At 36.8% G+C, this 19,095-nt stretch overlaps 1 protein-coding gene across 5 annotated transcripts in view; it reads left to right on the forward strand.

The window, feature by feature from the left end:
* LOC147034102 (uncharacterized) overlaps positions 1–19,095 on the forward strand; it is a 73,226-nt gene that overhangs the window by 13,085 nt on the left and 41,046 nt on the right. For all 5 annotated transcript variants that reach the window (XM_085876509.1, XM_085876505.1, XM_085876501.1 and 2 more), the window contains one exon: positions 1,773–2,039. In XM_085876509.1, coding sequence (XP_085732635.1) covers positions 1,773–2,039 — 267 coding nt within the window. The remainder of the gene's footprint in view (positions 1–1,772; positions 2,040–19,095) is intronic.

Raw genomic sequence — 19,095 nt, forward strand, 5'->3', positions numbered from 1 at the left:
ATTTAGATGGAAAAGAGAAGAGTCACAAAGGAGGATTGAGTCTTCTACACAAACACAACACATATTCCCTTTCCACTGATACAGGGGAGAGGGGAATTGAGCTCCACAACATACTACGGAAATAACTACACTCAGGATTATTCATGTGTGTTGTATGTGTCTCCCTGGAGTCTTCAAAAACCGTCACATTGAAATGCAAAGATGAACTGATGAGATTTTGGCATCAAGAGGTCAGAGGTCAAATCAGGTCAAAATGTGATACTTGAGAACAGCTCACGGGATTTAAATCAAACCTGGTTTAAGTATTATAATGAAACGATGTGGGAGGAGGAATACTGGTCGATGTCACGATGTTGATGAGTGCCGAAAAGATCATGGTTTTGGATGGGGGATGATGTGAGATGGTGGCGAACAGCTGTCTTAAAGACCTGGAGGGAAAAATGAGATTGAAGAGAATGTGGAAGTTGGTTCCACAGACAGAGTAAAAATAGGAATAGATGAGTAGAGGTGAGCAGTGATTCTGGATTTTATTATTTCACTACAAGGGGGCTGCTGGTGAACCATGTGTGCCCTGCAGAAACATCGGGGGGGGGGGTGAGGGGGGGACAAAGCATGGTTAGGGCAGATATGCAAGACCAGAAAGGAGGCAGAAGAAGACAGAGAGACCAGTGACTTTTACCTATGACAAAGTGATCAGCCCATAGACTCAGTTTCATCGTGGAAGATTCTAATTATATTGAAGACCTTGGTTTCCACTGTATCAAGCTGAGCAAGATATGAGGCAGGGGCACCAGCCCAAAGGGGAGAGCAGTACTCCATTGAGCTGCAGATGAAAGCCTTGTAGGTGGATAGGAGTTTACATAGTGCCATGGAAGGACTTGGCAAGATGGAGGATGCCCAGGCAGTGACTGGCTTTGAAGGCCAGCTTTGAAATGTGATTTGCCAAAATAAAGATAATGGCTGAGAGTGAAACCCAAGATTTGATAGACTGAACTAATTTGAGAGGATTGTTAAGAAAGTAGCTGGGAAGGTTTGCTGTTCAGTCCTTGCGTAGACAGTGAGAATGTGGGATTCTTATGATTAAGACATATTCCAAGTGTTTGACCAGATTGTGATATTTTTCAAGGTCTGCAGAGAGGGAAAAGGTTCCTACCTGCCTATCTGAACAATAGCGGATGTCACGGTTGTCAGAGGGTGGAGTCATCAGGAAAGAGATAAGGAAGATTTTCCCAGTGTCAGACAGATCGTTGATGAATATCAGGAATAGGATGGGGCTTAGAACACTAGCTTTACAAGGAGAGGAGATGACAGGATTTGGTTGAGAGCCACACATTGGCTACGATAGTCAAGAAAGCCAGCAAGCCACGTATGGAGTTGGCCTTGTATCCCATAGGCAGACAGTTTGGAGAGCAAAGCAGGATGCCAGACTGTACTAAAAGCTTGAGATGTGTTCAAAGAGATGGCCCTGATCTCACGTCTGATATTGAGGGCCTCCATCCATTGTTGGGAGAGTAGAAGCAGCATATCCAAGTAAAGTGACCTCATCTGAATCCGAATTGGTGATCTGAGGTGAGGTCAGCGGAGAAATGGAATGATTTTGTCAATTGTCAATGATGGATTCCATGACGTTGCTGATTATAATTGGAAGTAAGCTAAATGGTCTATAGTTAAGGGGATCGGTGTTTGCACCAAATCAGTTTTTGCATATATTTATTATAAATGAGTTTGAATCAAAGGCTAAATCTTTCTTCATCTTCTTATGTTCTTTTCAGAGTCAACATCCCCCAAGAAAACGACCAAAGGAGGGCGTCATTAATCAACCCAAACCACTTGTGGAGATACCCTCTACTGATCCTACCACCCCTTCCAATAATCCTAAATCTCCTGATGCATCAAATATTTACTCGGACCATTCATACCTCACTCAAGAAAGCCCAAGGAGTGTGAAGAGAAAACTGAGTGTGCTCAAAGACCCAATAAGTCAACTGAAGAAGTATTTCAAGACTACCAAGCAGAAATCCCGTTGCCTGCAAAAAAAAGTAACATAACTACGCTATGGTGAAATCACTCCAATATAAGCAACTTGTGTCTCCAAACGGAGCTTAAAGCTATGGATTTAAAAACATACATAAATACAGGATAATTTGTTTCTTCAGCTCTGCAGAAGTCCTGGAAATGCTTTAAAATCCTTAAAATATTGAAAACTTAGCATTTCAAATTACTGCAAAAATGCAATCCACATTTTTGATTTTACACATGGTACAGGTGCTAAAATCGGGCTGGCAGGATGGCCAAGAAGTACGCACGCTTGCCTCTAGGTTGTCTACCCTGGGTTTGAATCTCAAATAAGCGATAAACTGTCACCCCGGAGCTTCACAGGCAGGGTGATTCATCAATATGTGTGCCATCCCTCAGATGGACGTTAAACTGGGCATCCCTTCTCCTGGAATTTGTTGGTGGATGTTAAAGATCGCAACGGTGTCATTTACAAAGAATATGTGAGCTATTGCCGGCACCATGAACAAAATTACAAATTCCTGCCAGAACCTACAGAGGGCAATGCATCAGCAGCACAGCCACGCCCTCAGCTAATGATGCTTCGCTGCAGCCTTGGGCTGCATATTAAAGAAGAAGAAGAATAAGCTGATTGTAATATGTGAGGAAGTCATCAAAATTAGGATGTATAATCAGAACCAAATGGTTTCAACAAAACTAGCTCTGCCCCTCTCCCCTATTATTAGGGTTCATGAGTATGATTATTAGGGTTCATGTTTTATGCATGATTACATTTTTATTCACACTAGTACACCCACTCCCTACTGGAGCGCCAGGAACGTTCATATTATTATCCTCTGTGGGGTCAATGATAGATTACAGCAGATTTAGGCTCGGATCGGATAAGCATATAATGCCTCAAAAACGTTGGGTTTCCTCCATTTCAGTTTCGTGTTAAACAGCAGCAACGACTGTTTAAAAAGTTAATCATACGTGTTTGTGGTTTATGAGATTTTTTACTTCTGGGAAAAATACCAAACGAAACGCCACAATAAGCTATTTATGCACCTTAACACGACGTTTGTCACGAAAAACCCGTTGGAGCAGAGGATACTATTAATATTGTATTACTATTCATATTAATATTGAGCAGAGGATACTATTAGTGTTAATATTGTTTTGTAATAGCATTAATATTATGCTATTATCATGAATGTTGCGATTACTTTTGTTATTAGATGCGGCCTTGGAAATACGCCACGATTAGCTATCTTAACATGGATATACACCTAAACACGGATTTCACCTAAGCCGGAAAACCCCCTTGGAGAAGGGGGTAAATGAAGTCGACACAACCTCCATCATGTGACTCATAGTCCTCCTGTCAAGTTTGGTTGAGATTGGATAAGTGACGACTGAATGTATTGTGGTCAAAAATACAAACAGACGGACACCAAATTGCATATTTTAGTATGATGCATCGACGAGGTAAACATTCCATTTTTATATCTTTCATGTAATGTCCTTCCAAGTTGAAAAATAATATCAGAAGCCAATCAGTAGTACAACTTGTCCATTGTAAGTTAAATTAATGAACAGTATACTTCATTTATTGACTACCTCCACCACTGAAGGTGGAAGGAGATTATGTTCACCCCTGTTTGTTACTTGTGAAAATCGGGATTTTTTTTATAGTATATTGGTTAGTTGCGTGCATTATTCTGTTTGTCTGGTTTTTTTAGGTTTATCACATGCACATCACAAGTTTAAACCGATCTTCACAAAACTTTACCACATGGAAGAATTTGTCATCAGCAAGAAGCCTATTCTTTTTGAGGTCAAAAGGCCATCATCAGACAAAGGTCAACAAATCTGGCAAATGTCTAAAATCCTCAATTTTCATCCAATTAACTCGAAATTTGAAAAGGATTTTCATATCAGCTTACTGAATTTAATCACCAATTATTTTTAAGGCCAACATAAGTAGAGGATAAGTGGGGTTTCTGAGGCAGCCATTCAAATGAATGGGGGAAAAGGGAAAAACTTTCTGACTCAAGCTCCAAAAGCCCAAAATAGGAGACTGATTTCCTCCCCCTCCCATACAAGCAAATTTAAAATTGAGACTTACTGATTAAAGCACTTCTTCCCTTTCATATTTTCATTCCACTCAAAGAGTGAACCAATGAATATTTGTCCATGTTCTACTTTAGGGAATAACAATTTTCCTATTACATTCATTTTATTTCCATCGAGTATATTCACTTTATCTCTTCAAGCACGAAAGAAAGGGTTATCCTCCTTTGGTTTTGTAAAATGGAGAAGTGCTTTTAAGAGCACAGTCGTGCCGTGAAAATGAGGAAGTATTCTGTGCCCATGTCTCTCATGGTTATATCTTAAATCACCAGAACACTAACAGAGCAATGTTTAGCTAAAAACAGCTTTTAGACGTAGGTTTTATCAAAATCATTCAAAGCAAGATGTTTCATTTTCGTATTAAAATGAGTCAGTTTGAAGTCAGCTGCCTCGCCCGAACTAAGCCAAAATTCCGAAGTCATTTTCGATGTGAGGCACACCCTGAAAAAAAACCATTGTTGTGAAATCTCCCATTACATCATCAAGTTGCTTATTTAAACCAACTTGTGTGTCCAGCATGTTTTATTTCGAAAATGTAGCGTTCAGAATATTACTACAACCTTGCAGATCAATCGTTTTCACAAGATGACAGGTGAGATTCTCAACCCAATTCATTATTTGTTGTTTAAAACTGAATTAAATCACTATACGACTAATAATTATTGTTTTGTTTTTTCTAACAGGTTGTCCCCAATAAGAACATCGTTGATAACTGATGTTGAAAATGAGTTATCTGAATTACACGACAAGTGGATAAAAATGAACAACTTTCTTAAAGACATTTATTCGTTTCAGAAAGAAATGAATGATATTATTGTTGGTTGGAAAGAAGTTCTCTCACGTCCTTTAATCTTGAATGACCCGATTCCAAGGTGAGGAATTATCACTCTGTCTGTCTGTTTGTCTCTATCTGTCTCTTTTTCTGTCTCTCTCTGTATGTCTTTCTGTCTCTCTGTCTCTCTATATATCTCTCTGTTTGTCTCTGTCTCTCTGTCTCTCTATCTGTCTCGCTATCTGTATGTCTTTCTGTCTCTGTCTCTCTGTGTATCTCTCTCTCTCTCTGTCTCTGTCTCTCTATCTGTCTCTCTCTCTGTTTGTCTCTGTCTTCGACTCTTTTTTTTTCAGTTTAAACACCTGTCTGGATGAACCAAACACACAACTTAATCTTCTGGAGGAATCTGACATGACACTCTGTCTTCTGGAGGTAAATATGATATTTATTATTTTATTAATATCATAATATAATCATCTTTATATACCCTAATTGTTCTTCACTCTTTGTTTTGAACAGAATATGTTGATCGAGTTCCAAAACCAAAACAAACCATCAGACTGCTGCAAAAGAAGATTTTGTTCAATGTTATTACTTTTGTTTAATTATAAATGCTTTCCTTATAATTATCTGATTTTGAATTACAAGAAAAGAATAAAGGAGACGAGCGATACCCGTGCACAGGGAATGACAAAAATACGCATTGTGCAAAATGCAAGTGGTACTATGGAACGCCAAGACTTCCCAAACATTGTCGGCATGTCCGCTAAGTGCCACATCAATTTTATAGGGATCGTGTGACGGCGAGCCGAGTTTTTAGTGTGCAAGCTTGGTATTATAATAGAGATGTAAAGGGGAAGGGGGGGGTAGATGCGCTCCCCAACAACCCACCACCCCCCTCATCCCACCCCCCTCACCTCCCCGTGTGTGTGTGGGTAAGGGTGGAGGGTGGGATGAGGGGGGTGGTGGGCCAAAAGTGGGGGCGCACAGGGGGTGTGGCTTGTGTGGGTGAGTGGAGCTTGTGTGGGTGGGGTTTGTTTGGATGTGGCTTTGAGTGGGGTTTGCATGGGTGGAGCTTGTGTGGATGGTTGGGGCTTGTGTGGGTGGAGCTTGTGTGTATGGGGTTTGTGTGGATGTGGTTTGTGTGGGGGGAGCAATTTTTTAAATTAAATAAACATGTTGTGTGTGGGGAACTAATTAACTAATCATTAATTATGTGGATATGATGGATGTGGATGTGGCTTATGTGGGTGGTGTTTGCGTGGGTGGGGCTTGTGTAGATGTGGCTTGTGTGGGTGGAGTTTGCATGGGTGGGGCTTGTGTGGGTGAGGTTTGCATGGGTGGGGCTTGTGTGGGTGGGGCTTGTGTGGGTGTAGTCAAAAAGGGGTGGAGTTTAAAAAATGGGTGATTCAAAAAAATTTTTTTCGATTTATCTTTGTCTTTTGTAATTCCTGTGAATAAAATGAACCTAAAATCTCTTCCCCTTCTAATAGTTAGGGAATTTTAGCAAATTGTATTGACCATCTTTGAAAAAATTGCTTCCCAAAAAATTTCTTCACGACCGTATTCATCTTGGTGTCTACTAACACCTATCAATTAGTGCAAACCCAAATCCATGTGGAAAATTCTGGGGAGCCAATCAAAGTTCGGGTGCTCAGAGGGCCTGCATGAAAAAATTAACTCTTGCCAATATTGACTTGTGGGATGTCTAACTCGGGGTTTTTTGAATAAATTCCAACCATTAGATTTGAGGAAAAATGAATCCCTGGCCGTAAAATATTGATATGATACATTTTTAGATATCTCGGACTGTGTTTTGCGATAATTTGGCTCAATTGATTCAGATTGTTCAAATTGTGTTGAAACCAGCATACAACATTTATGAAACCACTGCTATATTGTTGGTTATACTTGTGATCATGCTCAGTAGAATTCTCTGTGTTAGCTGACATTAGCAAAGAGCTTTTAGCTATAAAATTACTGTGTACCGGACTCAATAGAAGTTGAAGATATTCAACGTAGAGTGGACCTATTAATGTTAAAACACATCACTGTATGTATGTTCTGTCTGTTTTGTGTCAAAATTTCATGTCCTGTCTGTTGTTTACAAAAAAATGTGTTATTTTTTAGGACAGTATGGACAAGGATGTGACTGAACCTGGCTTGAGGTGTTTCATCTGTGGTGGTTCCGGGATTGAAAAGCATACACTCTCAAAAGTCTCCAATAAAGGCCACCCACAGATCTTATCACATTCTGAGCTTGTCGGCGATGCGGCGTTGATCGGGAGACTAAATGAGGACTGGAACAACGGAGAAGCCATCAAGTTGAGATACCATGTGGATTGTAAAACAGAGTTGTACAGTCGTGCGAGAAGTATATCCACTGCAACTGAAACAGCTAATCGTAAGTTTTCGATGCCACACGGGACAAGAAGACTCTGGTGTCCTTCTCCACTGGGTTCAGCAGCACTCCCAAAGACCAAGTCAACGCTGATCAAGCAGAAGAAGTTGGCAGAGCCATACAGGCTAAGATGGATGGGAAAACTGTTGTGGATGCAATGGTAACCAAACACAAGGTCAAATCACTTGTAAGCCTCAGATCTGGACCCAAAGTCAATGGTGAGAAGCCGGTCATTGACTCACTGAAGCTATTCAACTGCCTCATTGTCATCAGTGAGCGTGAAGTCAAGACCAAAGAAGCTCTGCGCTTTGAGTTGACGCCAAAACCGATGTCTCTGTTTGACAAAAATCAAAAGTTGCGAAAGCCAGACAAGGCTGCCCCAGCAAGGTCCCTGGAGGCATGTGTGGCACCTATCGAACAACCCCCCTGCACAAGCCTTGTGGTTGATGGTGGGTGGCTCCTGCACAATGTCAAGTGGGAGGCTAACCTTACTTGGAACGATGTTGCCGAGAGCTACCTCCGGTTTGTGAAGTCCATGGGGAGCCATCGCCTCCGGATAATGGTGGTCTTTGATGGATATGGCAGCTCCACCAAGGACCATGACCACTTGAGACGAACAAAGAATGCATGCTGTGACATTCAGATTCGTCTGGATCTCAAAATCATCATTGCAAGAAAAAAGTTCCTCGATAACAAGAACAACAAAGCCCAGCTCGTTCTGCTCCTTGCTGAGACATTTAGTAGGAATGGAATTGGTGTACAGCAATGCTCCGATGATGCCGACACCTCCATCGTCCGCGCAGCTCGAGATGAGGCAAGAGAGTCCCCTGTCGAGGTGAGGGCTGAGGACACAGACATCCTGGTTATGCTGATTCATCATGTTGCAGACCATCCGATCTTCCTCACGACAGCCAAAGAAACATCTTACGATGTCGGAAAGATCCAGGAGGCCCTCCCAGAGATATACCGGAGGTATCTCATCTTCTTACACAGCTTCTCTGGCTGCGATACAGTGTCTGCAATTTTTGGGTTTAGCAAACCAACTTTGCTAAGCAAGCTCTGCAAGACTGATGACGCAGAGAGGGCAATGGACATGTTTATGGACATCCGAGCTGAGAAAGGTGATATCATTATAGCAGGCTGTGATCTTTTCATGCTCATGTTCCATGGGAATCCTCCAAAGACTTGGAAGACTTGAGATTCGACATCTTCAGCAAGCGAGCTGCTACTGGAAGCATAAAACCTGAGAAACTCCCCCCGACAACAGGAGCTGCAGCACAGCACTCTCTCTGAGCTTACCTCCAGACTAGAGACTGGCTGATGCTGCGAAGTCCATCGTTGGATGCCCGGGACTATGGATGGCAAGTTCACTGAGCAAGGATATGCACCAGTCCCTTCTACAGACCCCATTGCACCAGACTACCTTCTGACGTTTGCCAGCTGCAACTGTGCGGGGGACTGCAGCTCACTCAGGTGCTGCTGTAAAAAGCAAGGAGTCAAGTGTATTTCTGCTTGTGGCATCTGTCATGGTAACTCTTGCCTGAACATAAATCAGCTGGATGACAAGAGGAGTGAGGAAGATACTGGGGAGTTTGATGAATAAGGTTGTAAAAGCTTTCAAAGCAACATTTCCATTGAGCACAGTTCTGTTAAAAATGTCAATAAAACACATTTTATATGATCAAGGAGTGTTTTTTTTCTCTCAAAAGTAATGGTTGGAATCAATTCAGCACCCCAAAAAACCCCTAGTTAGACATCCCACAAGTCAATATTGGCAAAAGTTAATTTTCCGATTTTTTTCGCGTAGGCCCTCTGAGCACCAGAACTTTGATTGCCTCACCAGAATTTTCCACAAGGATTTGGGTTTGCACTAATTGATAGGTGTTAGTAGACACCAAGATGAATACGTTGGTGAAGAAATTTTTTGGTAAGCAATTTTTTCACAGATGGTCAATACAATTTGCTAAAATTCCCTCACTATAAATCATATACCTTATAATTCCAAGGAACTGTATCTATTACATCAACGATTTTAAAAAGTTAATTTGTCCATCGCTTAGTATACCCTTTTTCAAAATGAGATTTCCACCTGTATATTCTTACTACATCACCAACTTTGAACTTAGGCTTTCTGACATTAATCTCTTTGTCATATTCTAATTTTGTAAATGTTTCTCATGGTTTAGTATTCATTGAGGTGTGAATCGTATCATTATACTTATCTACAATATCCTGAATTAAAGATAACAATTGTTGAGAACCGAGTTGAGTGAATTTTTTATATAGTCTCTCTTTTAAAGTGTAATCGAATCGCTCAATAACAACCGCTTTTCCTTCATTAAAGGTGCTGTATAATATAATGTTGTTATTCAAAGAAAATTCATAAATGTTTTGTTGTGGAACTCTGTACCCTCATCAGTCCACAATTTTTTCGGTTTTCGCTTACTTTTATTAAATATCTGTTAGAAGGCTAACATGAGTGTATTCCCAGTTTTGTTTTTCAAAGGGACAACCCACGCATATCTACTCCTCAAATCAATAACGGTTAAAGCATACTTGTACCCCTTATCATAATTGAGTTCAATTAAATCAGCGGACCAGATATAATCAACTTCCTTGGAATAAACCTTCCTTCTATGAAACTTTGTGATTATTGGTTTATGTCATTCATCAGCTAATTGCTCTTCAATCTTAATGACATCATTAGAGCCTATAAGTTTTTTGAACTTCCAAGCCCAAGTTTCAATTTAGCACTGATCATCTTCTTCACGATGAACCGATCAACTTTTTCTCTCAAGGTTGGATTTTGTATCAGAGACAAATTATACAACATTTCTCTATCGGCTTCCTGTTTTTCTTCCAACGTTGTGATATTTCCATAATCAATATCGTGCCTCATGCACACTTCATAAACCTTATTGATAGGTTTGCTCCACGGTTTAGGATTGTCAGCCTCATCTAATCTTTTATTCAAGTTTGTTCCTGGACCACAGAAAGAATACCCTGGTAGATGTAATTCCCCTGGTATTCCAGTAGTTGTAAATTTACTTCCTGATAAAAACTTTTGTATATCTCCCCCACGTTTGTGTTTGGAGATGAATTTACTCTTTTTAGAGCCACACACCGAACATGTACCTTTTTGTATAACCCTATTATTTTAATATTTTTACTTTTAACATACGAGATATTTTTACTCTTGGTTTTCTTTTTACATTTTAGACAATAACTCATTTATTTATGAGAAAAATTCCTGCAGAGTATGAAAACCTTTCTAGTTTCCAACATGCACATTTGAATCTTAATTTTTAAAACATAAAGAATCCTCAGAAATGTCTTCACTCTCTTCTCCATTTATTTAAGAAAAAAATGGAAAACTTTAATTAAAGTCAATCACACCAACATCATCAATAATATAATCTTTTCCTTCTTTCTCTTCTTTATCTCCACTTTCTCGTTTATATCTTCTCCCTGAAATCGATGTTAATACTCTTGACGCAAATATTTCTAATAGACTTGCCAATTCTTTGTTTTCCTCATCGGTGCATTGAGATTGATATATTTTCTGTAATACCTTCGATCTTTTTTTTAATCTCACTGGTTTCCATATTTTTATATTTATTCATTCTCTCTCTTTCCTCACTCTCTCTTCTCCCTCTCCTCCTTCTCTCTTGCCTCAGTTTCTTCAACTCCTTCCTCATCCCTTACTATGCTTGAATCACTTACACCCCATAGAATATCATACATGTATTCATCAGGATTTCTTGTTAGTCCTGTATCCAAAATAATTTTTTTTTACAACAGGAAACCAATAAAATTTCTTCTGAATTTCTAAAAGCTTTGTTTTTTCTTAACTTTAAATTTTTTTCATTATTTAACATTTTAATTAAATCCAAAGTTGTTGGTTTATTAACATCAGTATAAAACCAATCTTTTATTGAAAATACCTCATTCTTATGTTGTAGAACATATTTATTAAAATAACGAATGCCCTTTTCTTGAAGGTATGGTTGGACATAAAAATGATAATTTTCTTGAAGCCTTCTTGCTGTCATTTATGTATTCGAAATATATAACAGATTAATATAATGACAGGAAATACCTCCCCATCTTCCCATACTTAAATCATTTGGTATTTCCTTACTTATTATATATAATCCTGTTCTTTGTGTTTTCATGATATAAGCTATGGCAAAACCATTATTGATTTTACCCTTATTAAATTATTTTATTTGTTGTTTGCTAATCGTGCTTCCACAAAACTCATTCTCAGCACCAAGTGGATAATATTCTTCCTTACGAGACTGATTTAATTGTTCCAGGTATTCTAGGTTAATTTTAAATGACCAATTATACCCTAACTCATTCATATCATATCCCCATTGTTCTATTCTCATACAAACGATACGCCCTTCTTTGTAAAATTTTATTTTAATTGGAACTGTGCATTCTGTATGACCTGGAGAGAAAATAAACACTTCTGTATCTTTGGAATACACAGCCGTTTTATTTAAGGATATATATTGTGATAAATCACTTAATCTCACCAAGTCATTCGCGTCAGTGGGGCTTGGATAATTTATTAATTTATAAGCATTTTTCAAATTAACATTTTTTGCTATACTATATTTCTCTCATTCAGCCTGGGCCTTTGTGTAATAATTTGATAAATCAATATTCAGTTCTTGGGATACACCAAAGATAGAAGCATCTTGACCAACATAAGTCATTTATATTAGATAAAAATAATGTCATTAAATAAATTTTTTTTGTTGAGTTGAAATAACACATCTATATTAATATTTCGGCACACCCCTTTCTTTGTTCCACCATCAGATTTTTGTTACTGCATGAAATGAAACAAGATTTGGCACATATACTTATGATATTATTGTCTTCCTTAAGAGGCCCCTCAAAATTTGTTTTGATGCATTTTCACAAACTCTAACGGATTCCATTCAAATTCGGTACGATTATGGCTTTTGGTCCAACTTAGGTCAATGGCTATAAATTTTTTCCATAACACTTCTGATATTCGAAAAAAATCGATAAATCGATATCCCTTATGGGATTTTCCATTCAAATCCACTCAAGATTAAGGCCTACGGGGAACGCAAATTTCCACTTTGCCCCGGGCGCTGTTTACCTCCACTACGCCAAGCTGTTAGGGTTAGGGTTTGGGTTAGTGTTAGGGTTAGGGTTAGCTACCCTAACAGCTAACCCTAACCCTAACAGCTAACCCGAACCCTAACCGCTAACCCTAACCCTAACTGCAACCCTAACTGCTAACCCCTATCCGCTAACCCCTAACCGCTTACAGCTATTCAGGAAATTTGCAAGAAAGCCCGGGCAACACCGGGCTTTATTGCTAGCCTGAGCAACGCCGGGAATTACTACTAGTATAGACATAATTGACCACAACACTTGGAATTTAATTCTTGGACTTGAAATGTTTGATAATCACCATTCTCTAAGAATTTCATGATTTCAACAGGTGGTGGAAGACCAAAACTATCAAAATAATATTTGTCTTGACTATTAAAAATACAAACCCAATGAGAACCGTTCCCATTATTATCTTCTATGTTCATAATAATATTCTTTGTATGTTTAGACACGTTTGTTAATTCATCTCATACAAATAACCACATTATGAATTTTTAATTTCTTACAATATTTGATAAGCTCTAAATTTGATGATGTATTCTTTCCAAATTCTTTAAACCACTCATAAATGCTCATTTATTTATTAGAAAGATATAATCCATTACCCCTTTTAGTTAATTTTACACCTGCTTGTGCGATAGAAGAAAGCATATCTCCAACTAACAATCTCGCTTTATCAGGCAGACTTTCAAGTTTTTCAGCAAAACCTACAATTACACCACTTCCACTAATTTGTTTCTCCAACTCTTTCTTATGTCTTTCCAATTATTTTTGAGCCCGGAGTTGGGCCTTCCTTTCGTTAGCAGTTTTCACCGCTGCTGAAATACCACCCATCAATGCTCCAGCCGCACTTAAACCAGCAAATAAAGGAATTAGAAATGGGAGAAATCCTCCACGCGTCTCTCTTATTGAATATTTCTTCAACATTGGTTTTGACATTTTAATTTTAAGTGAGCCAGTATCGTTCAAGATTTTCACCTGCCCTCTTGTGATCAAAAAATCAGTTCTTACTGCTCCTTTTCTCTGAATTGTATTAACGTTAATCATACAAGGCTTTTGAGTTTGAATACAAGATGATAGTTTATGAAGATTGATTTGATTAACATATACCCCAGTTGGCACTTTACTACTCATTTATTTATCAAAAAAATTACGTGAGACTAATCATAACACCATTATCTGTATTAATCTGTAATTGTTTCTTCCAAAAGCAAACAATATGTATCAACTTCTTCACTCTCTCCTCTTTCAATGTGTAGGGAAGTATCCACTCGATTAGACTTTACAGTTTCCTTTTCAGCACTCAGGTCAATCACATAGATTGTATACAAACTTTTAAATGCTGTCATATCCAAAATGGGTTCTTTATTTCCATTGCTTTCACACACCTTTTGGTAAGACTTATATGCTTCAGCATAATCATTTTTTCTCCAATTAATTTCCAATCTATCTCATGGATAAAATGTTCCATCTAGAGAAACGTGAAGTTGTTTCACCTTAGCATTATCACTGAATGCATTATTCTTATCAGTAGCATTATCACCATCTTTTTTTTTTAAATGAGCCACAGATATCGTGGCTTTCCTTCCAGAACACCCAAATTCCACGTGTAAGTGGTTTCGTTCAGTTTAACGTGTTGGCATCTTCTTTTTAAGGTATGATACATTGAGTGGTTTCTTTGAGTTAAGTCTTCTATTCAACATCTCTTCTGTTTTAACATTCAGAGTATATTCACTAATATACCAACTAATTTCATCAATTAGAAATTTATTCTGATCAGCAAAAGCATTAGCCACACCAAAAGCAATCTATTTTCATTATCATTCCTTTGCAGTTGAAATCTATTTTTAAGACCACACAGAACTTTATCATGATCACAAAATCCAAATATACCTTTAAGAGGAACTACCACAGTAAAACTATGACGTGCTTTTGCATCATCATTATACATTCCTTTCCTTTGACTATATCCAGGGTCTGTGTTTGTTCCCGTTGACATATCAGGAATAAAACCTTCGACAGCCCCCTTTCCCATTCTATCTCTAAATGAATATAGTGTAAATTTCATCATTTCAGATGTCGCAGAGACATAATCAACTGCTTCAACTTCTTGTGTTCCAATGTACAAATGAACACTATCAAACATTTTCCAGAATAATTAATTTACGAGTGTAGTGTTTGTGTTAGTCGCAGCCTTAGTGAATGTAAATTTACACAACAATAAATTTTTGGTTAGATTCAAATAAGTTTGTTGATTATTTATTTCAAAACTTTTTGTTCTATTTGCGTTCCAGTTATTGCAGTTACCTTGAAGTAGTCTTTTTTTTAGTAGAGTTTGAGATGACAATGGTATCATTCAAATCATAGATACTATCAATTGCTTTCATACTTGTATTTATTTAGGAAAAAAGATGTTAAAACTTTTGAAACCCTGACCCAAGTATCTGAATTATTTTTTGTCGTTCTTGGAGAGACAACTGAGTTTTGCCTTTCTTAATTTCTTTTATTGCTTGTAATTTATGAGATTTCTTTTGGCCATCTTTTATACTCTTTATACATTTCCCGCTACATTTCCCACAGCAGAAGCAGTTGAACCAATTAGGTCTTTATGTTTAAGAATAGTTGAACCGATACCCATTAGAGTATCAATTATCCCATCTCCTTTTTTTCTAAATTGATGTCTGACACCCCTTTTTCTCTTAGGTTTATAGTATCCTCTACCAAGATACTTACCTTCACCCTTGTAGTATGGGGAAAGGAACATCCCATCCCCTGTAATTATTTTATATTTTCCCAACTCGTGTTTCCTCACAATAACCATCGTATTTATTTATTGGAAAACTTCACGTAGGTGAATTCTGATGGATATAATTTCTCCATTAAAATAAATCATGCGATTATCTTGGTCGGTTATCCTAAAATTTACTCTGTATATGGTTTTTCCTGACACAGGTAGATAAACCAGATTTTTGGGTTCCATATTGAATTTATAACCAATTGGGGTTGAGTATGTGCTGAATGAAAATATAGTATTTGTTCTTATTCCATCATTATAAGCGCCATCAATCAATTCACAGTGAATTAATACCGAATTTATGCCTGAGGATATTTGAATGACATTATCACTGCAAAACGTCCCATTAGTTTCAATCTTTTTTGAGGAGAAACCCAATCATTCTCTAAATGAATTATCAATTGTGAAATCAACCTTGTAGTAATTTTTAAGTTTCATCGTTGATTTTGAAGTATGTTTTTGAATATCTATAACAATATTTTTTGGTTCATCGCCCTGTTCTTTCATAAGACGAGCAATTTCGGAAGATATTTGAGAAATCTCATATGCTCCGGGTGAAACCGTTATCGTTTTGTATCCACTTCCCGGATTATAACTAAACTTGTCATTTTTCTCGGTGATATTAAATAAGGTATTATAAGTTTCCATGGAAAATAAAGATGCCTCATATTCTTTTGTTGCATCAAGTTGTAGTGGGTATGGGAATGAAGATGTGTGGTCGCTTGTTGTGAAATTAAAACTAAGGATTGTGCTTCTCATCTTATTTAATATGGGATAAAATATCTTTGAATTGACATTTATTAATTATTTTAATGTTCATCAACTGGTCTAAAATGGCTGATGCTTCATTAAAACAATTGTTATTTCCAGCTTTCTTACTACCAAACAGCAATAACAGTCTATTAACTAATTGTGATGTTTCATTTGGAAGAAAACTAACACCTGAACCAAGCCTACTTAAAGCCTGAATAATGTATTTCTCCTTCTCATTCTTCCTACTTTTACCAGATAGACTAACCCTATAATTAAGAGAGTCCAGCAAATCAATATATTCTGTATCATCATTATTTTTCATCTCCAATGGTTTATAAAAAGACTTTGATTCATCCCTCACAGTTGAACCTTGTCTTCCATCTTTTGTGAGAAGAAACATTAATCTGGGGGTTAATTTAATAGGGGGTTGAGCAGAACTGAAGAACCTTAATTCATCATTAAATATCAATACCTTTTCTTTTGCAACATGGAATATTGCTGGTTGTTCTGTTGGAATGAAACCTGCTATGGTTTTTTAATCTGTTGACTATTCATTGTTTTGGAGAGCATTCACAATATAATCAGGGGGTTGATTGATCTCTTTCAGTTGTTGAAATAATCCATCATCATCATATTCTAATTCTCCTATATGCTCAGATTCTTCCTCCATCATTTGACTGAAATCTTTTAACATTTGAAGTTTTTTAGGAGTATATTCTATTGTGGGAACTGTGGAAGCATCGATAATTTTTTTCTTGATAAGTTTTTAAAAGTGGTTTAGAAAATTTATCTTGTTTTCTTTCAAATGCTTCTTCACCCATTAGTTTCTGTCTACATTTCTTCTTAATGTCTTCCTGTTGTTTTACAACTTTTGAAACCAACTTTTGATGTTCCTTAAATCTTCTTGCTCTTTCTTTCGCATCCATTTATTTATTGGAAAATATCATTTAATGAATTGTAAAGATCAACAGGAAAATTTTCCTTTTCTTCATCATTAAAGTAGATGTGTTCAAATAAATCCTTTTCTTTAAATATTTCATCAAATTCTTTATTAACATTAATACGAGTTGTAATTTCTTCTTCACTAATACTTGTATCTCTGCTTTTCATACGTTTGCATTGAGTTTCTTCATAAACATCAAAACCGAATGATAAAATGTTAACCCCATTACCACTCAGATGTTTAATAATTTGGCTCATTCCTTCTGGATTAGTTTCTAATATCCTAAGACCACCAGATTTTAGTTTCTTTAACTCACTCTTACAATGTGAATATTTTGTTGTACCAAGAGAAACCTCCTCAAATATTTGACCTTCATTCCTCAATCGCATATGTTCCTCTACTGAAATATAGTAATAATCTTCACCTTCTACTTCTCCAGGTCTTATTGCTCTAGTTGTTGATACAATACGAACTACATGGTGCTTTTTAAGCAAATTTAAAATATTCTCATTTGTACTACACAAGAACCTTGATTTATGAAAGTTTTTTCCAGAAGCAGATTTACCCACAAGATTTATAATAATAGTTGTCATTTATATATGTAATTGTTTTTAAAATAAAAAAATATATATCCCTTAATATCTTATCTTGCTTCACAACAATATATTTATATTTTTCAGTCATGTGCTTCATATAATCCCCAAATTCCTTTTTACTATATGATGTAGAACAATTGTCTCTCCAAAAATTGTTTATATCTATTGAATTTAACTTAAATAAAAGTATTAGCATTGTTTCTTATTGAGCGATGAGGGAGTTGAAAGTATGATTGACTAAGATAGATACAATTACAAGAAGACCGGGCGTAGTGGCGTGCACCTGTAATCCGTCTACTCGGAGGCTTGGGTTGGAGGATCACTTGAGGACGGGAGCTCTGTGCTGGGCCGCGCTATGAGAGGGTGTAGGGCATCTCAGAATCATGGCGAAACCCAATCCTTATCCCTGTATCGTAAGAGGCGACCAGGGTTGCGTCAAGAAGGGCATCCGGCGTAAAACCTATGCCAAATCAGAATGCGGATCATAACAGATGATCCGCTGTGGCGACCCCTAACGGGAGCAGCCGAAAGACGAACAACAACAGATACAATTACAAGAAGAATGTCTCCCTCTTGTGTAGTAGCTATCCATTACCGTTTGGTTTCTCTCATTAACACAATCATCAAAGATAACGAAGTTCCTTTTTGATTTATTCAAATCTTGGGGAGAAGGTATATCATCCATATTATCACTAAGAATACGTTATCGTTTTTGATTTATTTTTATATCTCTGTGTATCACAAAATAGTTGTATTATATCTTCAATGTTGTAATAATTTAGTTTGTTTTGAAGTTTAAATAAGCCGATTATATCTTCTTTTTGAAGACCAGCATTAAAACCTTGTGAGAGTCGTTGATACCAGGTTGAAAACTTGTCTTTCTGAAAATTATTAAATTATCATAATCTAAAAAGATGGGAGTAAGGAGCATCTTTAAAAGTAAGCAGATTTTTCCACATCCACTTGAATCAACTATCAAACATCTTAATGAATTTGGAAGATTTTTATGGTTGTTAAATTTTATCTTATTTTCCCAAATGGGTAAAAAATCATTCATTTATATATTTGGAAAACAGGTTATTTAATTTATTATTGGCTTTTTTAGAAACTCTATATTTTATCCTAAGTTCGAGTTTAATTTCAAGATAATCCATTATTTTATTTATACAATAACTTGTGTTGATATTTCCCTGAAAATGGCAATCGTGAATAATATATAACAACAATCCTTTGAACATTTCTCAAATACGTTCAGTTTCTTCCATTGTAAGGAAAGGTTTGTTATCACCCTCATACTTCACATTCATTTCTCTCATCAATCTTGGAAAGTAATTCATTTTTGGTGTAAATCTAAAAGAATTATATTCCTTTTTATATTTTTTATCATCATTAATTAGAAGATAATCACAGAATATACATTGTTTATAGCCTTTTGACTCTGTGTTTAATCCCACTCCATCACATGCAGGACAATTCTCAAATTTGTCATATGGAGAATCAGGGAATTCATGGGGCTCAAGATCTAGTATACTATTCATATTTATA

Source organism: Eptatretus burgeri, chromosome 1 (assembly GCF_056783735.1).
Source record: "Eptatretus burgeri isolate ZD-2024b chromosome 1, Ebu_testis_v1, whole genome shotgun sequence".
Lineage (NCBI taxonomy): Eukaryota > Metazoa > Chordata > Myxini > Myxiniformes > Myxinidae > Eptatretus > Eptatretus burgeri.